This window comes from Alternaria atra, assembly GCF_907166805.1.
Source record: "Alternaria atra isolate CS162 genome assembly, contig: 30, whole genome shotgun sequence".
Classification (NCBI taxonomy): domain Eukaryota; kingdom Fungi; phylum Ascomycota; class Dothideomycetes; order Pleosporales; family Pleosporaceae; genus Alternaria; species Alternaria atra.
Window position 1 is genome coordinate 1,090,679 of NW_025091329.1, and position 18,272 is coordinate 1,108,950.

At 51.3% G+C, this 18,272-nt stretch overlaps 9 protein-coding genes across 9 annotated transcripts; 5 read left to right on the forward strand and 4 right to left on the reverse strand.

Moving 5' to 3' along the window:
* Window positions 1-1,005: 1,005 nt before the first annotated feature.
* Window positions 1,006-2,397, forward strand: ALTATR162_LOCUS9759 (uncharacterized protein; the record flags this gene model as incomplete). The annotated part of the gene is made up of 3 exons (XM_043317393.1): window positions 1,006-1,038; window positions 1,102-1,341; window positions 1,441-2,397. The coding sequence occupies 3 exons, from the start codon at window positions 1,006-1,008 to the stop codon at window positions 2,395-2,397; spliced, it is 1,230 nt and encodes a 409-aa protein (XP_043173328.1).
* A 921-nt stretch (window positions 2,398-3,318) lies between these two features.
* Window positions 3,319-6,269, forward strand: ALTATR162_LOCUS9760 (uncharacterized protein; the record flags this gene model as incomplete). The annotated part of the gene is made up of 5 exons (XM_043317394.1): window positions 3,319-3,418; window positions 3,476-3,624; window positions 3,684-3,850; window positions 4,052-4,601; window positions 4,650-6,269. The coding sequence occupies 5 exons, from the start codon at window positions 3,319-3,321 to the stop codon at window positions 6,267-6,269; spliced, it is 2,586 nt and encodes an 861-aa protein (XP_043173329.1).
* A 506-nt stretch (window positions 6,270-6,775) lies between these two features.
* On the forward strand, window positions 6,776-8,368 carry ALTATR162_LOCUS9761 (uncharacterized protein; the record flags this gene model as incomplete). Its single annotated transcript, XM_043317395.1, has 1 exon — window positions 6,776-8,368. One exon carries the CDS (start codon window positions 6,776-6,778, stop codon window positions 8,366-8,368), a length of 1,593 nt encoding a protein of 530 aa, XP_043173330.1.
* Window positions 8,369-8,470: 102 nt separating this feature from the next.
* Window positions 8,471-9,934, reverse strand: ALTATR162_LOCUS9762 (uncharacterized protein; the record flags this gene model as incomplete). The annotated part of the gene is made up of 1 exon (XM_043317396.1): window positions 8,471-9,934. One exon carries the CDS (start codon window positions 9,932-9,934, stop codon window positions 8,471-8,473), a length of 1,464 nt encoding a protein of 487 aa, XP_043173331.1.
* A 225-nt stretch (window positions 9,935-10,159) lies between these two features.
* Window positions 10,160-10,715, forward strand: ALTATR162_LOCUS9763 (uncharacterized protein; the record flags this gene model as incomplete). Its single annotated transcript, XM_043317397.1, has 3 exons — window positions 10,160-10,230; window positions 10,277-10,327; window positions 10,376-10,715. 3 exons carry the CDS (start codon window positions 10,160-10,162, stop codon window positions 10,713-10,715), a joined length of 462 nt encoding a protein of 153 aa, XP_043173332.1.
* A 728-nt stretch (window positions 10,716-11,443) lies between these two features.
* ALTATR162_LOCUS9764 (uncharacterized protein) lies at window positions 11,444-12,300 on the forward strand (the record flags this gene model as incomplete). Its single annotated transcript, XM_043317398.1, has 2 exons — window positions 11,444-11,920; window positions 11,992-12,300. The coding sequence occupies 2 exons, from the start codon at window positions 11,444-11,446 to the stop codon at window positions 12,298-12,300; spliced, it is 786 nt and encodes a 261-aa protein (XP_043173333.1).
* Window positions 12,301-12,478: 178 nt separating this feature from the next.
* On the reverse strand, window positions 12,479-13,733 carry ALTATR162_LOCUS9765 (uncharacterized protein; the record flags this gene model as incomplete). The annotated part of the gene is made up of 3 exons (XM_043317399.1): window positions 12,479-12,993; window positions 13,048-13,162; window positions 13,215-13,733. The coding sequence occupies 3 exons, from the start codon at window positions 13,731-13,733 to the stop codon at window positions 12,479-12,481; spliced, it is 1,149 nt and encodes a 382-aa protein (XP_043173334.1).
* Window positions 13,734-15,250: 1,517 nt separating this feature from the next.
* On the reverse strand, window positions 15,251-15,728 carry ALTATR162_LOCUS9766 (uncharacterized protein; the record flags this gene model as incomplete). The annotated part of the gene is made up of 3 exons (XM_043317400.1): window positions 15,251-15,380; window positions 15,433-15,597; window positions 15,649-15,728. The coding sequence occupies 3 exons, from the start codon at window positions 15,726-15,728 to the stop codon at window positions 15,251-15,253; spliced, it is 375 nt and encodes a 124-aa protein (XP_043173335.1).
* A 1,991-nt stretch (window positions 15,729-17,719) lies between these two features.
* Window positions 17,720-18,217, reverse strand: ALTATR162_LOCUS9767 (uncharacterized protein; the record flags this gene model as incomplete). Its single annotated transcript, XM_043317401.1, has 1 exon — window positions 17,720-18,217. The coding sequence occupies one exon, from the start codon at window positions 18,215-18,217 to the stop codon at window positions 17,720-17,722; it is 498 nt and encodes a 165-aa protein (XP_043173336.1).
* Window positions 18,218-18,272: the final 55 nt, after the last annotated feature.

An 18,272-nucleotide genomic window follows, 5' to 3' on the forward strand; every position in this document is an offset into this window, starting at 1 on the left:
TAAATTGCTTCCAGCATATGTGCATCTAGCGTACTTTGGATTTATGCAATCGTCAGTATAGTGACCCATATGGTCCTGTCCACATCTAGTGTGACTACCCTCAGACGCGTCCGAGCACGCGTCGTCCAGTCAACTGGTGGGGTGAACTCGCGTAGTAACGCATCGAGATCTCAAACCCGTACAAAGTATGCGTGGATTATGAGACCAACTCAGGGGAAGAAGACGAGAATGTAAGATGGAACAGCTCCAGACGCGCCGAACAAGGTCTCACGACGCGTTCTCGGGGCCAAAACACTTCCAGGTCTGCGTGTGACGAGTCGAGTGGAGCCAACCAGCCATCAGCGTCAGATCATTATCAGAAAAATCTAATCTGATCCGAGGCCGGCACGAGCACGGTCGGATTGCAGCCAATGCAAGCGTCGAGTCTGGCCTCGAGGCGGGCCAGTATGGGTTTCAAATGCATTTCCAAGCCTTTGTTCAGCCGCCAAATGCAGGACTAACTAGTCGCGGAAACGGTCCTTGCGTGTTGTGGTGGGGAGAATCGAATCATAGCGCGTTGCGACGCGTCTGGCACAGACGGTTTTTTCGTGAGAGCTCGTGGCTGGGCAACGCGACGGGCGACATTGAAGATGATTATCGACGAACAACAGAAGAAAAGGCGATGATATGGGTATCATTGGAATGCGCGCAGTTTATTATATGGTTCACGCAGATGAAGGATGTAATTGAGTATTCATAGAACAGGATACACATGGCGACCCAAGTCGCGCATGGATGAGATCATAGCGTCTTTTCGCGAGCACAGCGCGTTAGTGGCTGGCAAGCCGGATCGCCCAGTCACGTGTTAGCGCCTGAACGCGGATTTATAGTGAAGTCGCGTCTGCTCTTTCTCTCCACACACCACATCTACCATCATCTTCACATCAGCGTCACTGCGAGTATTTTTGATAACACGCTCGTCTCTCTACACATAATACCACGCTTCAACCAAATCTTCTTTCCACAATGTCTACTGTCGAGTCTACGCCTTCTAAGCAGGTACGTCGCGATACTTCCGGAACTTGTTCCCTGTTGGACGCGTCCATACTAACGCGTTGATAGGTTGCATCTGCAATTGACTCCCTCAAGATGAACGACTCACCCGCAAAGAAGCTTGACTTCTCGCCGGTCGAGAAGGAGAACACTTTCAAGCCCATCGTCGGCATCCCAGATGACTTCGAGGACGACCTCGATGCAGCCAAGCCTACCGTCGCGCCTACGATCAAGGAGGAGGAGGCCATAGAGCCCATCCTCCAAGAGAACCCTGGACGCTTCGTCCTCTTCCCCATCAAGTACCATGATGTAAGCTTTACCCTTTGGTGTTCTCACGTGCTCTACGCGTGTATCAACGCGTCAAACACGTTTTCGTCAAAACCCTTGCTAATTACGCATCCGCTATAGGTCTGGCAGATGTACAAGAAGGCCGAAGCCTCTTTTTGGACCGCAGAGGAGATCGATCTCTCCAAGGATCTCCACGACTGGAACAAGCGTCTCAACGACGACGAGCGCTTCTTCATCTCCCACGTTCTCGCCTTTTTCGCAGCCTCTGATGGTATTGTCAACGAGAACCTCGTCGAGCGCTTCTCGAGCGAAGTACAAATCCCCGAGGCACGATGCTTCTACGGTTTCCAGATCATGATGGAGAACGTCCACTCTGAGACCTACTCTCTGCTTATCGACACATACATCAGCGAGCCCAAGCAGCGCAGGTACCTCTTCAACGCCATCGACAACATTCCCTGCATCCGCAAGAAGGCCGACTGGGCCCTGCGATGGATCTCCGACAAGAACTCCACCTTTGCCAACCGTCTTGTTGCCTTCGCCGCTGTTGAGGGTATCTTCTTCAGCGGCTCTTTTGCCTCTATCTTCTGGCTCAAGAAGCGCGGTCTGATGCCCGGTCTTACATTCTCCAACGAGCTCATCTCCCGTGACGAGGGCATGCACACTGACTTCGCCTGCCTTCTCTTCTCTCTCCTCGAGAACAAGCCCACCCCAGAGTCTGTCAGGGCCATCATCACTGAGGCCGTTGAGATCGAGCAGGAGTTCTTGAGCGACGCGCTGCCATGCGCTCTGCTTGGCATGAACGCTACTCTCATGTGCCAATACATCGAGTTCGTTGCTGACCGTCTGCTGTTGGCTCTCGGCAATGTCAAAGTCTACCACGCGACCAACCCCTTCGACTTCATGGAGAACATCTCGCTGGCTGGCAAGACCAACTTCTTCGAGAAGCGCGTCGGTGACTACCAGAAGGCTGGTGTCATGGCTAGCACAAAGAAGCACGAGCAGAAGGAGGGCTCAACACCCACACCTGAGCCGCAAGGCCAGTCTGGTGACTTCTGCTTCGATGAGGACTTTTAGATGCCTCACCTTCTCTTCTTTTTGCGATTTATATGCCATTTGGTTATTGTACAACATGTTGAACGTTTGGGTTTGGCACGGGTGCCGGACGTATTCGTTCGGATACCCCTTTGCATTGATGAAGTAACCATTCTTCGCACTTTGGCGTCATGGCGTTGCTAGTTAGCTGGGATGGGCCTCTTGGATGAGTGACGCGGTAGGATAGCTACGGAATGCGGTAGCGATGGGACCAACGACCTTTATCACTTTGAATAATCTATCATGAATATACATCTTTCACAAAAACCTTCCGCCATTTGCTCATTGTTGTAGTTTTGCATATGCATAACGCGTGCAGCTTCGGTCCGACACGCCACGCGACAGCGCACGCTTGATTCAACCAAACTTTGCCGAACCATGTCGGCCATAACATTCTCGATCTCCCACATGGGACATTTACTAATCCCGAGACAAACCCCATGCGCCCACCTCCTTTACAGTCTTTACTCGCAAAGACAAGCAAGGATTCGTTCAGGTACAGCCAACCATGACGTCAGACATGCGTGCGGCGTATCCGAGGCTGCCATCTTTTGGGATCACGACAAGCGAGCTGGCTGCTTGCAGACCGTCGTGCGCCGTCTTCAGCTTATCAACACCTTGATTACCCACTCCGGACCAAATGCGCGATATGGGGAATTTGGTAGTACTGTCCCTGCATATGCGTACAGATTTGGTGCACCCGACAACGAAAGGCTAGCTCGTAAACATCCGCGATCCTCCGCAACAAAGTCCGGCTTCCATCACTATTCAGTGCAGCGTCCACATTGCTTGAATACCACTCGAACGAATTCGCAGCATACGAATCCGTGTAGTTATCGAACGCTGTCAAGTACCATTGAGGTGGCGACGGGATAGATCCATGTCGCTTCGTGACATGTCAATATGGCAGATACCCTTCCCAAGATTAAGGTGACAGACCCACCTGTCGCTGGCAGAGGCTCCTTTCAGAACCAGGAGAATGGGTCGTCAATCACAGTAGATGGTACGTCGTATACTAACACCTAGAGTCAAACCGAAAGTCCCCAGATGCTTACTCCAGGACCCATAGGCCCATTGTCCAACAAGAAGCTCGTCGCAAAGCTTCGAAGCCCCACCTCACCTTCAGCGCAACAGACCAGCGATTCACAAAACGGAAACCTTGGCGATGGCACGAGACTGTCCGAAACCCCCATAGACCCGCTCTCGCAAGTATGTACAGATAAGGTTCGACATGCGGAGACGGACGCTAATCGCGCATCACCGTATAGCAAATCCTCCAGAGAACGAATACGTCGCCCGCGGTACAGAAACTACGATCGCAAACCACCGAGCCCTTGTCGAGTCAATCACCGACTTCGCCGAACGATGCAAACGCGGACAAGAAGCTGAGTGGAGAGACGCCACGCGACACAAGCGGGGGTAAGGCAGACAAAAAGTAGGTGCCTATACTCTGCTCTTCTCACAGAGCGTATGGAATGTCATGCGGCTGCTAGCCAGGGATTAGCGCGTATCTCGTATTAAGGCCTGTGGACCTGCGTATCGAGTTGGATATGCGCTTATTCCTCTGGTTGGCCTGAACATGCATTGCCGACGTAATCTAAGGCGGGGTGACCAGTAAGGCTGACTTGGTTTGTAGGAAAGTGTCATTTCTTAGTCGCTTCATCGGAGGCAACAAAAAGAAGAGCAGCACCCTCGATGGCGCAAGCGAAAATGGCTCCGAGGCAGACGATCTTCGATTAGAGGGTATGGACGCCCAGCTCTATGTCGACAACTTCAGCTTCAGTCCCAAGATACCTCATCCACCGGCATACATCAAAGTGAGGACGAAGTTCAAGAAGGAGAAGGAATTCGATCGTGTTTTCCTGGCTCAGCAGTTGCGTTCTGGGTCGGACAAGAAGAGTCCGCCCGCGGCTGGATCGAACCCTGCGCCCCAGTCAGGGTCGGCAGCTACACAGAATCCTATCTGGGCGGTCGAGTTCAGCAAGGATGGAAGGTATCTTGCCGTTGGTGGGCAGGATAGGGTTATCAGAGTATGGGCGGTGATTGAGAGCTCGGAAGGACGCCGCGCGCATGAAAGCGCTGATAATGGAGAGGCCAAGCATCTCAGTGCACCAGTCTTCCACCAGAAGCCCGTTCGCGAGTACCAGGGACATACGTCGACCATCTTGGATTTGAGTTGGAGCAAGGTCTGTCGAACTTGTTTGATGCGTTCGTGCATAGGCTGATAATTACAGAACAACTTCCTGCTATCCTCATCCATGGACAAGACGGTACGGCTATGGCATGTGAGCCGAGACGAGAACCTATGCACATTCAAGCATTCTGATTTCGTTCCTTCGATTCAATTCCATCCTACCGACGACCGATTCTTCCTCGCCGGATCTCTTGACGCAAAGTTACGACTATGGAGTATTCCTGATAAAAGCGTGGCGTTTTCGGTCACTGTCCCGGATATGATTACATCGGTAGCCTTCACACCCGATGGGAAGACTTGTATAGCTGGTACTCTTGGTGGTCACTGCATGTTCTACGATACTGAAGGACTAAAATGGCAGGCCCAACTCCACGTAAAATCAACCCGCGGACAGAATGCGAAAGGGAGTAAGATTACTGGAATCCAGGCGACATATTGGCCTCCAGGAAGTGAGAGTGGCGATGTTAAGCTACTGGTATCGAGCAATGATTCAAGGCTGCGCATTTACAACATGAAGGATAAAACTCTAGAGATGAAATTTCGTGGCCATGAAAACAATTGTAGCCAGATTCGAGCCACGTTTGCTGATAGCAGTGGGCATATCATTTGCGGGAGCGAGGATCGGAAAACCTACATCTGGTCAACCGTGTCCACAGCTGAAGGCGAGAAGAGGAACCAGCGTCCAGTGGAGATGTTCGAAGCTCATGATTCGATAACAACCTGCACTGTTATCGCACCCATTCGGACCAGGCAACTGCTTAGCGCCTCAGAAGATCCTATATTCGACCTCTGTAACCCACCGCCGGTTACATTAGTGTCGAAAGCTGAATCTGTCATCTCGTCAAGAGCGCCTACGGAGGCGGGATCCGCACATCCGACACCTGTACCCACAGATACCCATTTTAAGAGAGCTACGGAGAGCCCAGCATATATTGCACGTTCGGCACATCGAGGCGGCAACATCATCGTCACGGCAGACTATACCGGAGCACTAAAAGTGTTCAGACAAGATTGTGCCCACCAAAAGCGCATACGGATGAGCGAGCAATGGGACACAGCGTCCATGAAGAGAGCATCAGGCATCGGACGACCCAGCAGTATCATATCGCGAACTAGTCGGTCACGGCGAGACAGCGTATCCACACAACCACCCAACGACCGCATTATGACATGGCGACAAGGCATATCGCACGGTAGTCTCGACTCCACTAACTCCCTTCCTCGTCGCAGCGCCTCACCCCGAAAGTCGCTAGCTGCCATGAGCTTTCACTCAACACCACATGAGTCCCCCGTCTTACACCCTACAAAGACAAACGACACCTTCGACACCAAACCAACGGGTACACCCAAGACATCCGTATCCATGGATCGTACCACCACATCACTACGAAGCATCTCATATTCTGAAGCTTCGTCTCCTCTCAAAGAACCTTTCACCGCTGGTGCCGATCACGAAGCGAACGTGCGGTCTAACAACCCTCTTGCCGTGTACAATGGACAAAGTTGGCTTTTCTGGACGAACCGCGATAAAAGTGCGCTGACGGCCGGGAATGCAAAGGACGCGGAGAGACCGGAGCTGCTGGGTCGTATGAGTACAATCAGTCAGATTAGTAGGCTGACGGATGAGCGGAGTGATGGAGAGAGGGAGGGTGGGACATGATATAATAACCACACCACTTCAAACAGATCATGGGCATTCAAGTTTTCAATGATCAATTTTTCGATATTAAGAATCACTACGTTTGGATGCCATCTCGGGAATCACTGTTCTTTTCCCTCTTACCATATATTGTAGGATAGAACAAGTAGACTGTACTGGGTAGTACGAGCTATTAAATGATACAACTATAGCATATCGTCCCAAAGCCCCATCCAAGTTAACACAAAGGCCTTTTCAATGATACACGATCCGCAGTGGGTGATTGTGATAGATGCAGAAAGTAAGAAGCCAGCTGCTCATAGAACGAGAGGTAACCGCTCCACTAGCGCAAGACCCGCCCGAAACGTCATAGTCTCAACTAACCAAACCATCCAACATAGTACTCGCGAACAACACTCAGCTTAACAATACTCTCGCAGCTACTTGGTCACTTCTCTTGCCCACCACTACAAGGGGTACCGCTTTCCGAACCAGATATCCAAAGATACGTACGTGGCCACATAGCCATGGGACGCACCGAAAAATCCCAGGGTCTAGCGCCACCCGCCGTACGCAAAGATATCCGAGCCAAGCAGGCGCGGCATATCGTGAATAAAGTTGTCCCAGCAATCTTGGCGTCAAATGCAAGAGCTAGAAGAGGCGCAGATGGGAGTGAGCTTATTTCGAACCCAGGGCCAATCGGAGTGGTAGAGCATGACAGTAAGAATAGGGATGGAGCACGTGAGGAGGCTGGTGAAGAGACGGGGTACGTGAAGAGGAAGGGGCAAGGGAGACGCAAAGCCAGAAGTGCGAGGGATGTTGAGGAAGAAGAGCAGGATGTAAAGAGTGGTGGAAAGAATGGTGATGTAGGGAAGGGTGTCGGCCAAGGACGAGGAACGGGAAGAGGCAAGAAACGAAACGATTCTCTCGATGAAGGGTTATCAAACCTCAAATTGAAGAATACTGTTACATCGCCAGCTAGTCCGCCTAAGCAACAGCGCAGTATTCGTATAGTAGCGACGGATAGCCTCACCGCTGCACACATGCTCGCACACCCCTCGCTGTACCACGACACTACAACTCCCACATCGAAGCAGACGTCCAAAAAACAACCAAATCCTTGTATCCTAAACATGGCCTCCCCCCTCCGTCCAGGCGGCGGCCTCCTGACAGGCGCTACCTCTGCCGAAGAATCCCTCTGCGCACGCACAACACTGCTTCCTTCACTCAAGGAATCCTACTACCGCCTCCCAGAATACGGTGGCATCTACACACAAGACGTAATCGTCTTCCGCTCCGCCCTCCCCCTCGGCGACAGTACCGGTGAACTTCCTCCCACTGAACGATGGTACGTTGACGTTATCAGTGCGGGGATGTTACGTTTCCCTGAACTGGAGGGGGAAGAAGACGAAGAGAAGAGGCTAGGTAAGAAGGATAGGGAGGTTGTTGAAGCGAAGATTCGGGCTGTGCTGAGAATTGCGGCACAAAAGGGGGTGAGAGGATTAGTATTGGGGGCTTGGGGCGTTGGAGCCTATGGAAATCCAGTAAAAGATATTGCCGAGGCGTTTGCAAAGGTTTTGGGTGCTGCTTCTTCGACGTCAACGTCCGCTGCAAAGAAAAATAGCAAGTCGCCGTCGATGGGCACCGAGACGTTTCCGGCCTTCGAACACATCATCTTTGCGATTCCCAATCGTAAAGTTGCCAGCGATTTTGCAGCAGCGTTTGACAGCAACATCCGAGTTGAAGACGGTCCCGGCACTTCTGCCAACGATGGCGACGATGAAGATGACCAAGAGGACAAAGTGGCGGAAGAGTTGAGGAGCAAGATCCAGGAGATGGAGGGTCAAATTAGTAAGGTTTGGAATCCAGATTTGAAGGCGAGGCTGGGTTCTATATTGGAAGGCTTGAGAGTGCAATTGAAGGAGAGAGAGGGTATGCCTGGGATGAGTAGTGTTGATGGTGATGATGATGGGGATGAAGTAGAGGGAGCAGATGAGGGCGAGGATGACAGTGAGGAAGAAGATGACGAGGCAGAAAACGAAGTCAGCGAAGATGAAGACAAAGTCCACTCGTACGGGAGTAGTGAAACCGGCCGTTTCAAGCCGAACCCTCGCGGCTGATGATGAACCAGTATATTACTAGTAAGAATATATTGATGGGTATCTCAAAACTTCTATCTTCTCCAATTCTCTTTTGTTCAACAAGATTCAGTGCTTCAATGCTCAAACGGTCGCATTGGCAGTAGTCGGTTCCTCTGATACAGCTGCTGGATTTGCCTCCTTGGAGCCGTTCATATGTGCCTCTGTGTTTGGTTGGTCCTCCAAACCCAGCTTTTTCAGATCCACAGCCAACGGATCAGACTCCTCCGTACTTTCAGTAGGCCCTTCATATCCAGGTGGCGGCAATGCCCAGTCGGGCAAGCCAGTCTCATAGTCCCACTTCCCTTCTTCACACCTGTATCTGCGTGCATGCAGATAGATACCCAACTCATGCACACCTGGGTCGCTATACAAGTCGGTATCGCAAACCTCGCATTTTTCTCCCGTCATACGTTCGGCTTTCCGCTTGTTGTAGGCATCGACCATCTCGTCGTGGTATGCGACTGCGTCTGCAACTTCCTCCTTGCCCATGCGCGAGAGGCGAGACATGATATCTTCGTCGTCTTCGTCTTCGGATTGACCGCGGCCGAGGGCGGGGCCAAAAACGCGCTGGTTGGCGTATATGGGGTCGTTTGATATGGGATGGCCGAGGAACTGGAGATGGACGCGCAGTTGGTGGGTGCGGCCTGTTACTGGCATGCAACGCACGATGGAGTAGCCGCGGAGCTTCTTCCATGGCTGGCCATTGGGGCCTGCATCTCCGTCTTTCCCTTGGCTTGTATTTCCATCGTCTTTTGGTGGGTAGTATGCCAGCCTCTTGAAGACCGTCTTTGCTTCCTTGCCGTTTGCACGCACACGGTTCAGGCCGAGCTTCGGACTAATCTGCAGAATAGGCTTTTCACAGAGAATCTCTCCTTCTGGGAACTCACCCACGACTCGCGTGATGTACTCCTTCTTGACCGTCCTCCCCCTGATCTGTGCACTCAATTCCTCTGCTGCCTGCTTGTGCTTGCCAATGAACATGATACCACTAGTTAACCTATCCAGCCGGTTGCACGGCAACGGGTTCCAGCCATATCCACGGTCTGCCCTCATAATCTCGATGATAGAGTTGAAGTTGTAGCGACCGGCGGGATGTACTGGCATGCCCGCGGGCTTGTTGATGACGATCATGTTGTCATCCTCGTGGACGATACCGATGGGTTGGGCGGTACACGGAGGCTCGTGTCGGTGGAGGGTATGCGAAATGACATCGCCATTCTTCACTATGGTCTTGGTGCTCGGTACTGGCTGTCCATTGAGAACCACGCGCCCCTCTATTATGGCCTGCTTGTAGTACTCGGCTGGCCGGTCGCGGAACTCGCTAGCGAAAATGTCGAGAATTTCTCTTCCCCGCCATCTTTCCTTGCAGAATGTGTTGTATGTGAAGTGATAGGGTTTTACTTTGCGTAGGCCATCTTCGAGGTAGTATGGCGGTGGCCATGGGTCGCAGGGCGTGATTGCGACGGCTGGGGGCTCCTTCCAGGGAAATTTGTCGTCTGGCAGGGGCGGATATTTGTCGCGCGGGGGAGAAGGCACTAGGGCCATGGAGGGTGAGCCTGTGCGTGTCTTGGGAACAGGCAAGCGACCCTTGGAGGCGAGGTATGCGAGGATGCGCGGAGAGGGCGCCAGAATCGCGGGGGAGAGGGGTTGCGGTGCGTGTGGGAGAAATGTTCCCAAGCCGAGGCAGACGTGTGACGCAGGGAACCTAGCCGGCCATCTTCACGCCGGAGACGCGTCTTCTCTTAGCATCAACCACAACAAGAAACGGATATGGCACTACAGGCATTGAAATCGCGTCACCGAGGCGACTACAAATTTCAACTCGAGTATAGAACAAGATGGTGCGTCTTCCGCCTCTGCGGCTTATTTGATACTGACAGCAGGAAGGAGCGACAACGACATGTACCACCACATGAACAACAGCGTCTACTACTATCTGTATGTGTCTCCCTTGTGCCATAAGCTACGTTTGCTAATCATCAGTAGATTCGACTCCGTAGTCAACACGTACCTCATCCAACACTGCTCACTGCATCCACCCACCTCACCACAGATCGGTCTCGTCGTACACTCGCATTGTGATTATCTTGCCCCGGTCGAGTTTCCCGCCGTCGTAGACCTCGCCTTGCGAGTCAACAAGCTTGGCAAGAGTTCTGTAATATACGAGATTGGTGTCTTCGAGAGGGGCCAAGAGGAGGTCAAGGCCGTAGGCGAGTTCATCCACGTCTTCGTCGACCGCGAAAGTCGACGACCTGGAAAACATGGCATGAGTGACCAGTTGAAGACGGGCCTGGAGAAGCTTTTGACGGACAAGTCGAAACTGTGAGATACGACCACGACTCCAACGCCACCGAGTTGTGCTGTAACACAACTTCGCCAACCTAATATGCTAGTTACATGGCAGATTTGGCCAAACGACAGGAACTAGGAGCATGACGTTACTTCGGACCAGTTCCGATCGTCACAGACTGTAACGCCGTTTGCTGCCAAGGCGTGCATCTTTACGGAAGCTTTGGATGCTCACCATCTCCTTGCCAATACTGGCGTGTATGTCTTCATATGCGTTTTCAGCGTGGCTACATCAGGGACTCTTATGGAAATGTTGCAGATACGCAGAACCTTCTGGATGAGCAATGGGATAGGCCAATCATTCGGATATAAAGGAAATGTGTTGAGGACATTGCGCGTGAAGGAATACGCTTGGTAGCTTGTTTGCCTATAGCTTCAGTTGGCGTGACAAACGTCAAGATATGACATCGTCTGCATATATTGCGAGGACAGAACAATGATACCGAATCGATGCAGGCGGGGTAACGCTTAGCCATGATTCGGTAATGCATTTCCGACGCCCCGATTTCTTACTGCTTCTCTTGTGTTTGACTCTTCCAAAGCCGGAGTGGCACTATACACCAAGCCTCTTCCCATCATTCACACCCAAAACCAGCTCACTTTGACTAGTCCTCCACTGCTTCTCATACTACATTCCAACTCAACATCTTAAGCACCAAGCCACTTACCCTCATCTCTCACTATATACCATCAAAACACAACAATATGTCCACTTCCGCAATCCACGGTCCAGGCATCCTCTTCGTCCGTTCCCGTATATCTCCCTCCGCCCACGACCTACTCACCGAGCCAACATTCCTAGGCTGGTACGACAATGAGCATATCCCCGAAGTAGTTTCCACGTCTAGTATCCACTCTGCATTTCGCTACGTTGATATCTGCAAGTCTTCTTCTGTCGGCGATGCACAGAATCCGAAGCCATTTTTAGCATGTTATCCTATGGAGGACTTGGCCTTTACGTTGGGTGACGAGTTCAAGAAAATTGGGTTTAGAAGTAGTGCGCTACCGGGTAGTGGTGTGATTTACGATTTGGCGGATATGGATGTCAGTTACCTGGGTTTTGTGGGTGCGACGACGAAGAGGAGAGAGGGGACAGAAGGGAGTCAAAAGTACATGATTACATCGGGCATTAGACCGGAGAAGCAGTTGGAAGAAGAAGAGGTCACTGCTTTCTTCCAAAAGGTATGCATCACTCACGACACTTCTTGTTGGCATATGTAACATATCTTGGTACTGAAGTTAACTGTTGATAGCAAATATCTTCTCTCGAACACACACCACAGTACATGCGTACGCTGCGCTTCAGGCTCCTTTACGCAAGGACCAATGCACAGTCTCGTGCTCTCAAAGGGTTGCCGACGACAGACGAACCTCATCCTGAACCTTCCACTTGGCTGGCTATGCATGAGTTCGCGGAAGTGCCGGATGAAGGGGTGATGAGAACGTTGGGTGGTGGTGTGAAGAAAGCTGCTGAAGAGGAGGGATGGGGCGCGACGGAAAGCGAGATGCTTATTTGGAGAGTCGATCGTGCGCATGGGGAGGGTAAGTTCTTTGACAAGTGAAATAAGGATTTCTGTTTGAAGGAGAATTTAAAGAAGAATACTCTTGGATAACATGCCTAATGATTGTTTCGAGGTTGGTAGAAGATATATATACGTCAATACGAGAAGTGATGTATGTACTCTAGTATAGTCTTAAATATGAGTTTGCTAATCTTTCCCACAACAACCACAACGCCGCTTAGTGCTCATGTCCATGCTCGTGCCCCTCCCCCTCCTTCTCGTCCCATGGATGACCCTCCCCAACACCCTCCCAAGGATCTCCCTCCCAAGTCATCCAAGTACTATGTCCCTTGACATTCTCCGCCAACTCCCCGCACCTTCTCTGCTCCCAACTCTCCTTGCCCGCCACAACAGCCCAATGCTTCTGTGCCCTTTCTGCCCAATACTTCGCCCGATCTTCGATACCAAAACTACTCCACGTATATGCTAGAATCTCTTCGTACTGCGGTAGCTCAACCAAGAGCTCCTCTTCTTCCAGCTGCTCAATGAGCTTGGGAAGGAGGCCGAGGAGCTGCGGTGAGTCTTTTTCGTCTGTGGGCAAAACGGATTTCAGGGCTTTGATCTCAGAGAGGCGGTCGTTGGATGCCATTACTGCGTCATCATCTCCGGTGCATAGAGGACAGGCGCATTGGAAACCAAAGTTGGCCATCAGAGTCTTGACACGGCGCCGGCGAGGACGTCTTTCGTAGCCATCTGTATAGAGGTTAATTCTTGCTTTAGGGCTCGTATCGGTAGATGATGACTTACAACTTCGTGTGATCTCTTCACCGGGCTTGATGTCTCTGAGCGCAAAGACTTCGAATGAGAGTGTGTAATCGTCGAAGCGCCATAAGGTGTTTGGCCGGCATGCGTGGTTGATACGCTGTATTGAAGTTAGAAGAAAGTCTGATTGGAGACTGAACAGTCAGACTTACAGCAGCCTCCGGAATAACTGCTAACAGCTCTGGAACCTCGTCGACCCACGGCCACTTCACTCTAATGCCGTTCGTCAAGACAATATCCTCGACAGTGCCATCCACATTGACATCTAATTTCTTGACCATCTCTCTAGTTTTCGTTGGCAACTGCTCGACTGCCTGCTTCAACACGTGCTGTGGCCTTTCCTCTGTTTCTGGCAGCTGTCTAGCGACAAACAGCACTGGTGTCTGCACAATCAAACTCTCACCCGGCAATATTCCAGCAATGTCTTTCTTCGCGAACAACCCTTTTCCCTTCTCGCCCGCGTACTTAACCTCCCACATACCCATCTCTTCACCCACCACGCCCTCCATACCACCGATACTCATACCAAATGTCTCCATCGTGACACTAGCTGCGACCTCTGGCGTAACTACGAAGCTGACTCCGCGACCGTTGTTGTAATCCGCATTGGTGTACGCGCAGAATGTTTGATGGCCGTTTGCTTCCGTGGCTTCATCTCCCTCATTTGGCATCACAACGTCCACACACGTAGGATTATGCGTCCATGGAAAAGTGTCGGTAGTTACGCCATCCTGAGCGACCGGACAAGTCGTTGAGGGCCTGTTGATAAGCCCATCTTGGATCGCAGGACTGCGCGCTGTGTAGAATAATTCCGCCCTAGCCGTCGAGGCGCATAGGAGTGCAGTTGAGACAGCGAAATAAGTGGGTAGATGCCGTCGCCGCAGCCATGTTGCTGTAACCATTTTCCAAGCTCCTCAATATGTTATCTTCCTTCTCCGAACAATTCCAAAGAAGAAAGGAAAGCAAAGAAGCCAGACTTTCAACATCCTCGAGGTCGGAGGAATTACTCGCGCGAAATTGGAAGCCACGTTTCACGATGGAAGGATCTCCAGAATCCCTGTTACTGAAACAAGCTGGATGCTTGGCAGATGCGTTGCACCTGCATCTAGATTGTCTTGGGAATGCATGGAGCCAGTGACGTTTGGGCGCTGTTACGGTTGTTTGATGGAATTGATGAGCCGGGAGAATGGTTGATGTGGGGAGGAGAGCTAGCTTCGGGGCCGGCTGAATGGCGTGCGTGGGACGTGAGAACGCCGCCTTCGCAGTCTTGTCAACGACACGAACTCCGCGTCGCACGATTACGATATCGGGATATTGCGATGCGCGGAAAGAACGGGGGAACGATGACATAGTTCCCGCCGCTTTCACCTTGAGAGAGAGAGAGCTCGAAGCACATACCTTGGGGGATGGTGATCTCGTCAACGACGATACATGGGCAAAGGCAGATTAACGCAACATCAAGAGTGGTGCCTCCTGAGAACCCTACACTCACAATGATTATCGTTTTGCTCATAAGCAAATTGCAGCCTTGAGATGTAGCAGGCTCAAGAAATTGCTAACATCTACCTACGTAACGTAGCAGACAATGCTTGGTATATAAAGATAGCCGAAGCGTCATCTTCTTTGAATTTTTTCATCACGATTGGAAGAAGATGAGTGCCGCTAGGACATCTCCAATGCCGGATGAGCAACTTCGTGCCCATCTTACTCAGCTACTGGACGTTGACACAAGCATATCGGCCCAGGAGAAAACCCAGCTAATCAGTAAGTGACTTGCACGAGCATCTTGTGCTCCACTAGTTGTCCTCCATGATGGAAAACGAAGTCAGTTACTGAGTTTCTGTAAGCAATTCGTGCTTCATCGTTAATGCCAACAAGCGTATAGGCTTCGATCCGCAAGTCGTGTATCTAGTACTGGGCAAAGAGGGTATATCGTATACGATATATCTCGTTGACTGGAGCAATACTAACGCAGGCAGAAAGTCTATCGAAAGAGAAGGGGGGGCTAACTGGGCTGCAGGAGGTAGTTGAGCAAATTGTTGCGGATATGTGCAAAGAGGTATGAAACCTGGCTTTGCGTATCTCATTGGGCTAGATGCTAGTGTTCTTTCCGATGACGCATCTTGAAGCATCTGATATTCATCTATGGCTTCCAGCAAGCTGATTCCGTAACATTCCTTCTAGAGGCTTAAGAGATTTTCATCCAGCTCGGCTCGTCCTGCTCAAAAGACTTGTATCCCGGAACAGGAATCTTCTCGAACAATCCACCCTTCAATACAATCTTTGGCGAGTCATCACCTAGTAAAGACGCAACCGGACTGACCCGCGGTTAGCAAGACCATTTCAACACATTATGCCCCATCGTCTCACCATCCGCAGTTGCTGCAAAACTGACGAGTAATCGCACTTCCGCTCTTCGTGCCGTTGTCATGGTAGCTCTTGAGCTTGCCACTCGGATCATTGATCGTGACGTCAGGTTTGTCGAGAATGTACACAATAGATCCAATGCTTGATCCTGCGCGCCGGCAGTTGGAACTTGAAGACTTAGTTCGAGGAACAGACGGAGACTATGGTGATGATGCATACCAGTAGCAGATGGTCGACTTCTCGGGTAGAGCAGGGATAGATACCTTAATGCTTCCGCAGTTGCAATGTCCCTCAGCCATGATGATTACGTAGGAAATGGGTTATGTTTGTGAATGGATTGCTTCAGGGGTGCCAGCTTGAGAATTGGGCGTAAGGCGGAAGGTGTTGTATTACTTCAACGAAAATCTGCTGGGGAAGGTCTTCCAGTGAGCAGGCGCTAGCTATATGGTTCGCAGGAATCGCTGCTCTGGGTCCATGGCGTATGCACTATAACGTGGAGTTTGTGGAGATAGCGGATCAACATTCGAAGAGCCTCGGTAAAGTAATCAGGCGAGTCGCTGCATGAAGTCGCGTGTCGTGAGATTGACCATCGCCGTCCAAAAGAGCCCCGTCTTCGCTTGAACTGTTGCACCAGGACGCTTCGATCGCTACGATGATACCCTCGATGATGGATTTCTTAAAGCCAAATGATCTGTTGAGGAGAATTTCCATATCAGATGAGAGTCTGCTAGTACCATCATGCAGCCAGTCGAGGAAAGTTTCCTACATGCCATGAAGTGAAGTGACTAGTCTTGCTATTCAAGGCGACACGTCTGTTAGTACATTGGTAGCACTGTCATTATCTAGTCGCATCGGACTTTGCGTGGTAGGATACGACGTGGCCTATGCGCAGCCTAATCATCTGTTCCAGAGCATACGGACGTGACAGCTAGTAAAGAGATTTAGAGAGAGATATAGAGAATAGAGAAGGTTGAAGAGACGATGTGATGTTGAGAAAGTAGATGCGTAATACCTAACGGCATGCGCATCAGGCTAGCACGCCATTCAGTCCTAACGCGGCGTCATTCCGCGTTCGCGCTCTCAAACATTGACCTGAGTGACACAACAACACAACCACAAAGCTTGATATTGATACCACGAATACTTCACACACAGCTTCTAGCAACCAAATCTCTTCCCCCAAGATGGTAAATCATCATCCTGTCGCCTAGAATTCAACCTCTAAGATAACCTCCCACAGACACGCGACTCAACAGCAACCTACCTGCACATGCACTCTTCGCACCACGCCGACCTCCTCGAGCAATTCACCAATCTCACCTCGTCACAACTCACTCCTGAAGACATCTACATCCCCCCACACCTCCAGCCCGTAAACCCCGAAGACGAAGACGATGTCGTACCAGACCAGCACGCGGCATTTGGAATACAGCGAGCGACGCAAACAAAGAAGGAACCAACATGGCGGGACCTAGGTCTTGAGGAACTGTTGAGGCGGGGACCCATGGGCAGTGGGAGCGGGAGCGGGAGCGGGAGCGGAAGTGCCGTCGCACGTGGTGGAGGGATCGTTGGACAGGGAAGAGAAGAGCCGATTAGACTGGCGTTGGCGAGGCAGCCGGGGGCGAGGACGGGCGTTAGGGCGGGGAATGGGAGCAGTGAGAGTTCTGGGAGTGGAGGTAGTGGCGGAGGCGGTGCTGCCGGGAATGGACTGCCGCGATGAGGAGAGGGAGCAAGCTGCATTGCAGCCATGAACACCGGCACACGACTTTGCATCCGCTTGGAGAGACAAGGCATGGGCAGCGAGTGTCTCGTATCCATACTCTGGCTAGAGCTGCCCAGATGGTCCGCGAAAGCTGTTTACGCTGATTTCACAGCCTACTACCATTGCCATTATAAGTCACGCACCGTGGTGTCGAGCTGCGCATACCTAGCATTACGAATACTTTTGCCACGCTGTTTCGCGCAGGAGAACGCGATGTGGAAGAGGTATTAGAACTCAGGCCTGTTCGTGCAGAGACTGCGGATTCGCACGATGCCCCCAGTCAAAATGCAATCGCTTCACAAATGGGCTGGGCAATACTTGCATTCGCAAGAGCTATCGTCACATGTTACTGTCACAGATATCATAGATGGTATGCTGAACCGAATGGAATTTGGATCAAAATACACAGATGCTAAATGCGAGCATGTCATTTCTCTGTACATTGTAAAAACTCTTCCCGTAGGCGGCTGTAGGTCTCTGGTCATTCGACATTGTACGCACATGTGAACTTGCATCATTAGGCTCCCTCTAGCCTATCCGGTATGCCTGAACACCTTCCTCCACCGCTGCAGCACTGATGTTTACCTGTCCGATACGCGGCAGCAGTATGCTTGCTAGGCAAACACCGCCTCGATCACACGCTCCACATTCGCCCAGCAATGACTCTGGATCACACCTGTTAGCCCCAGACATCTCTTCTTGAACGAGTCTGCACATCAACGTCTGTGTCAGGCTCTCCCAGTTGCTGTAGCCGCCATATTCGTCACCCATGTTATTCTCGAGATCCTCGATCCGATCGCAGAGAAGTGGATGCACCTCGTGAACATCTTTGTGCTTAGCGGGTGGTGCGTCGGAGCGCGCAAGGGACTTCAGATCGTCGAACCTTGGCTGTAGTGTTACGAGGTCCACCGGTTTTTGTCGCTTCATGTACGAAAGATCTTTGGGTACTCCCTCCTTGGGTCTCACCAATTGGTAATGGAAGCGACGAGCAAGAGTCATCATAACGATGGGGAAGCCATGAACCATAGCTCCTACATTGTGCCAGGGCATTCGAAGTGCTAGGCGGATAGTCCCTTATCCT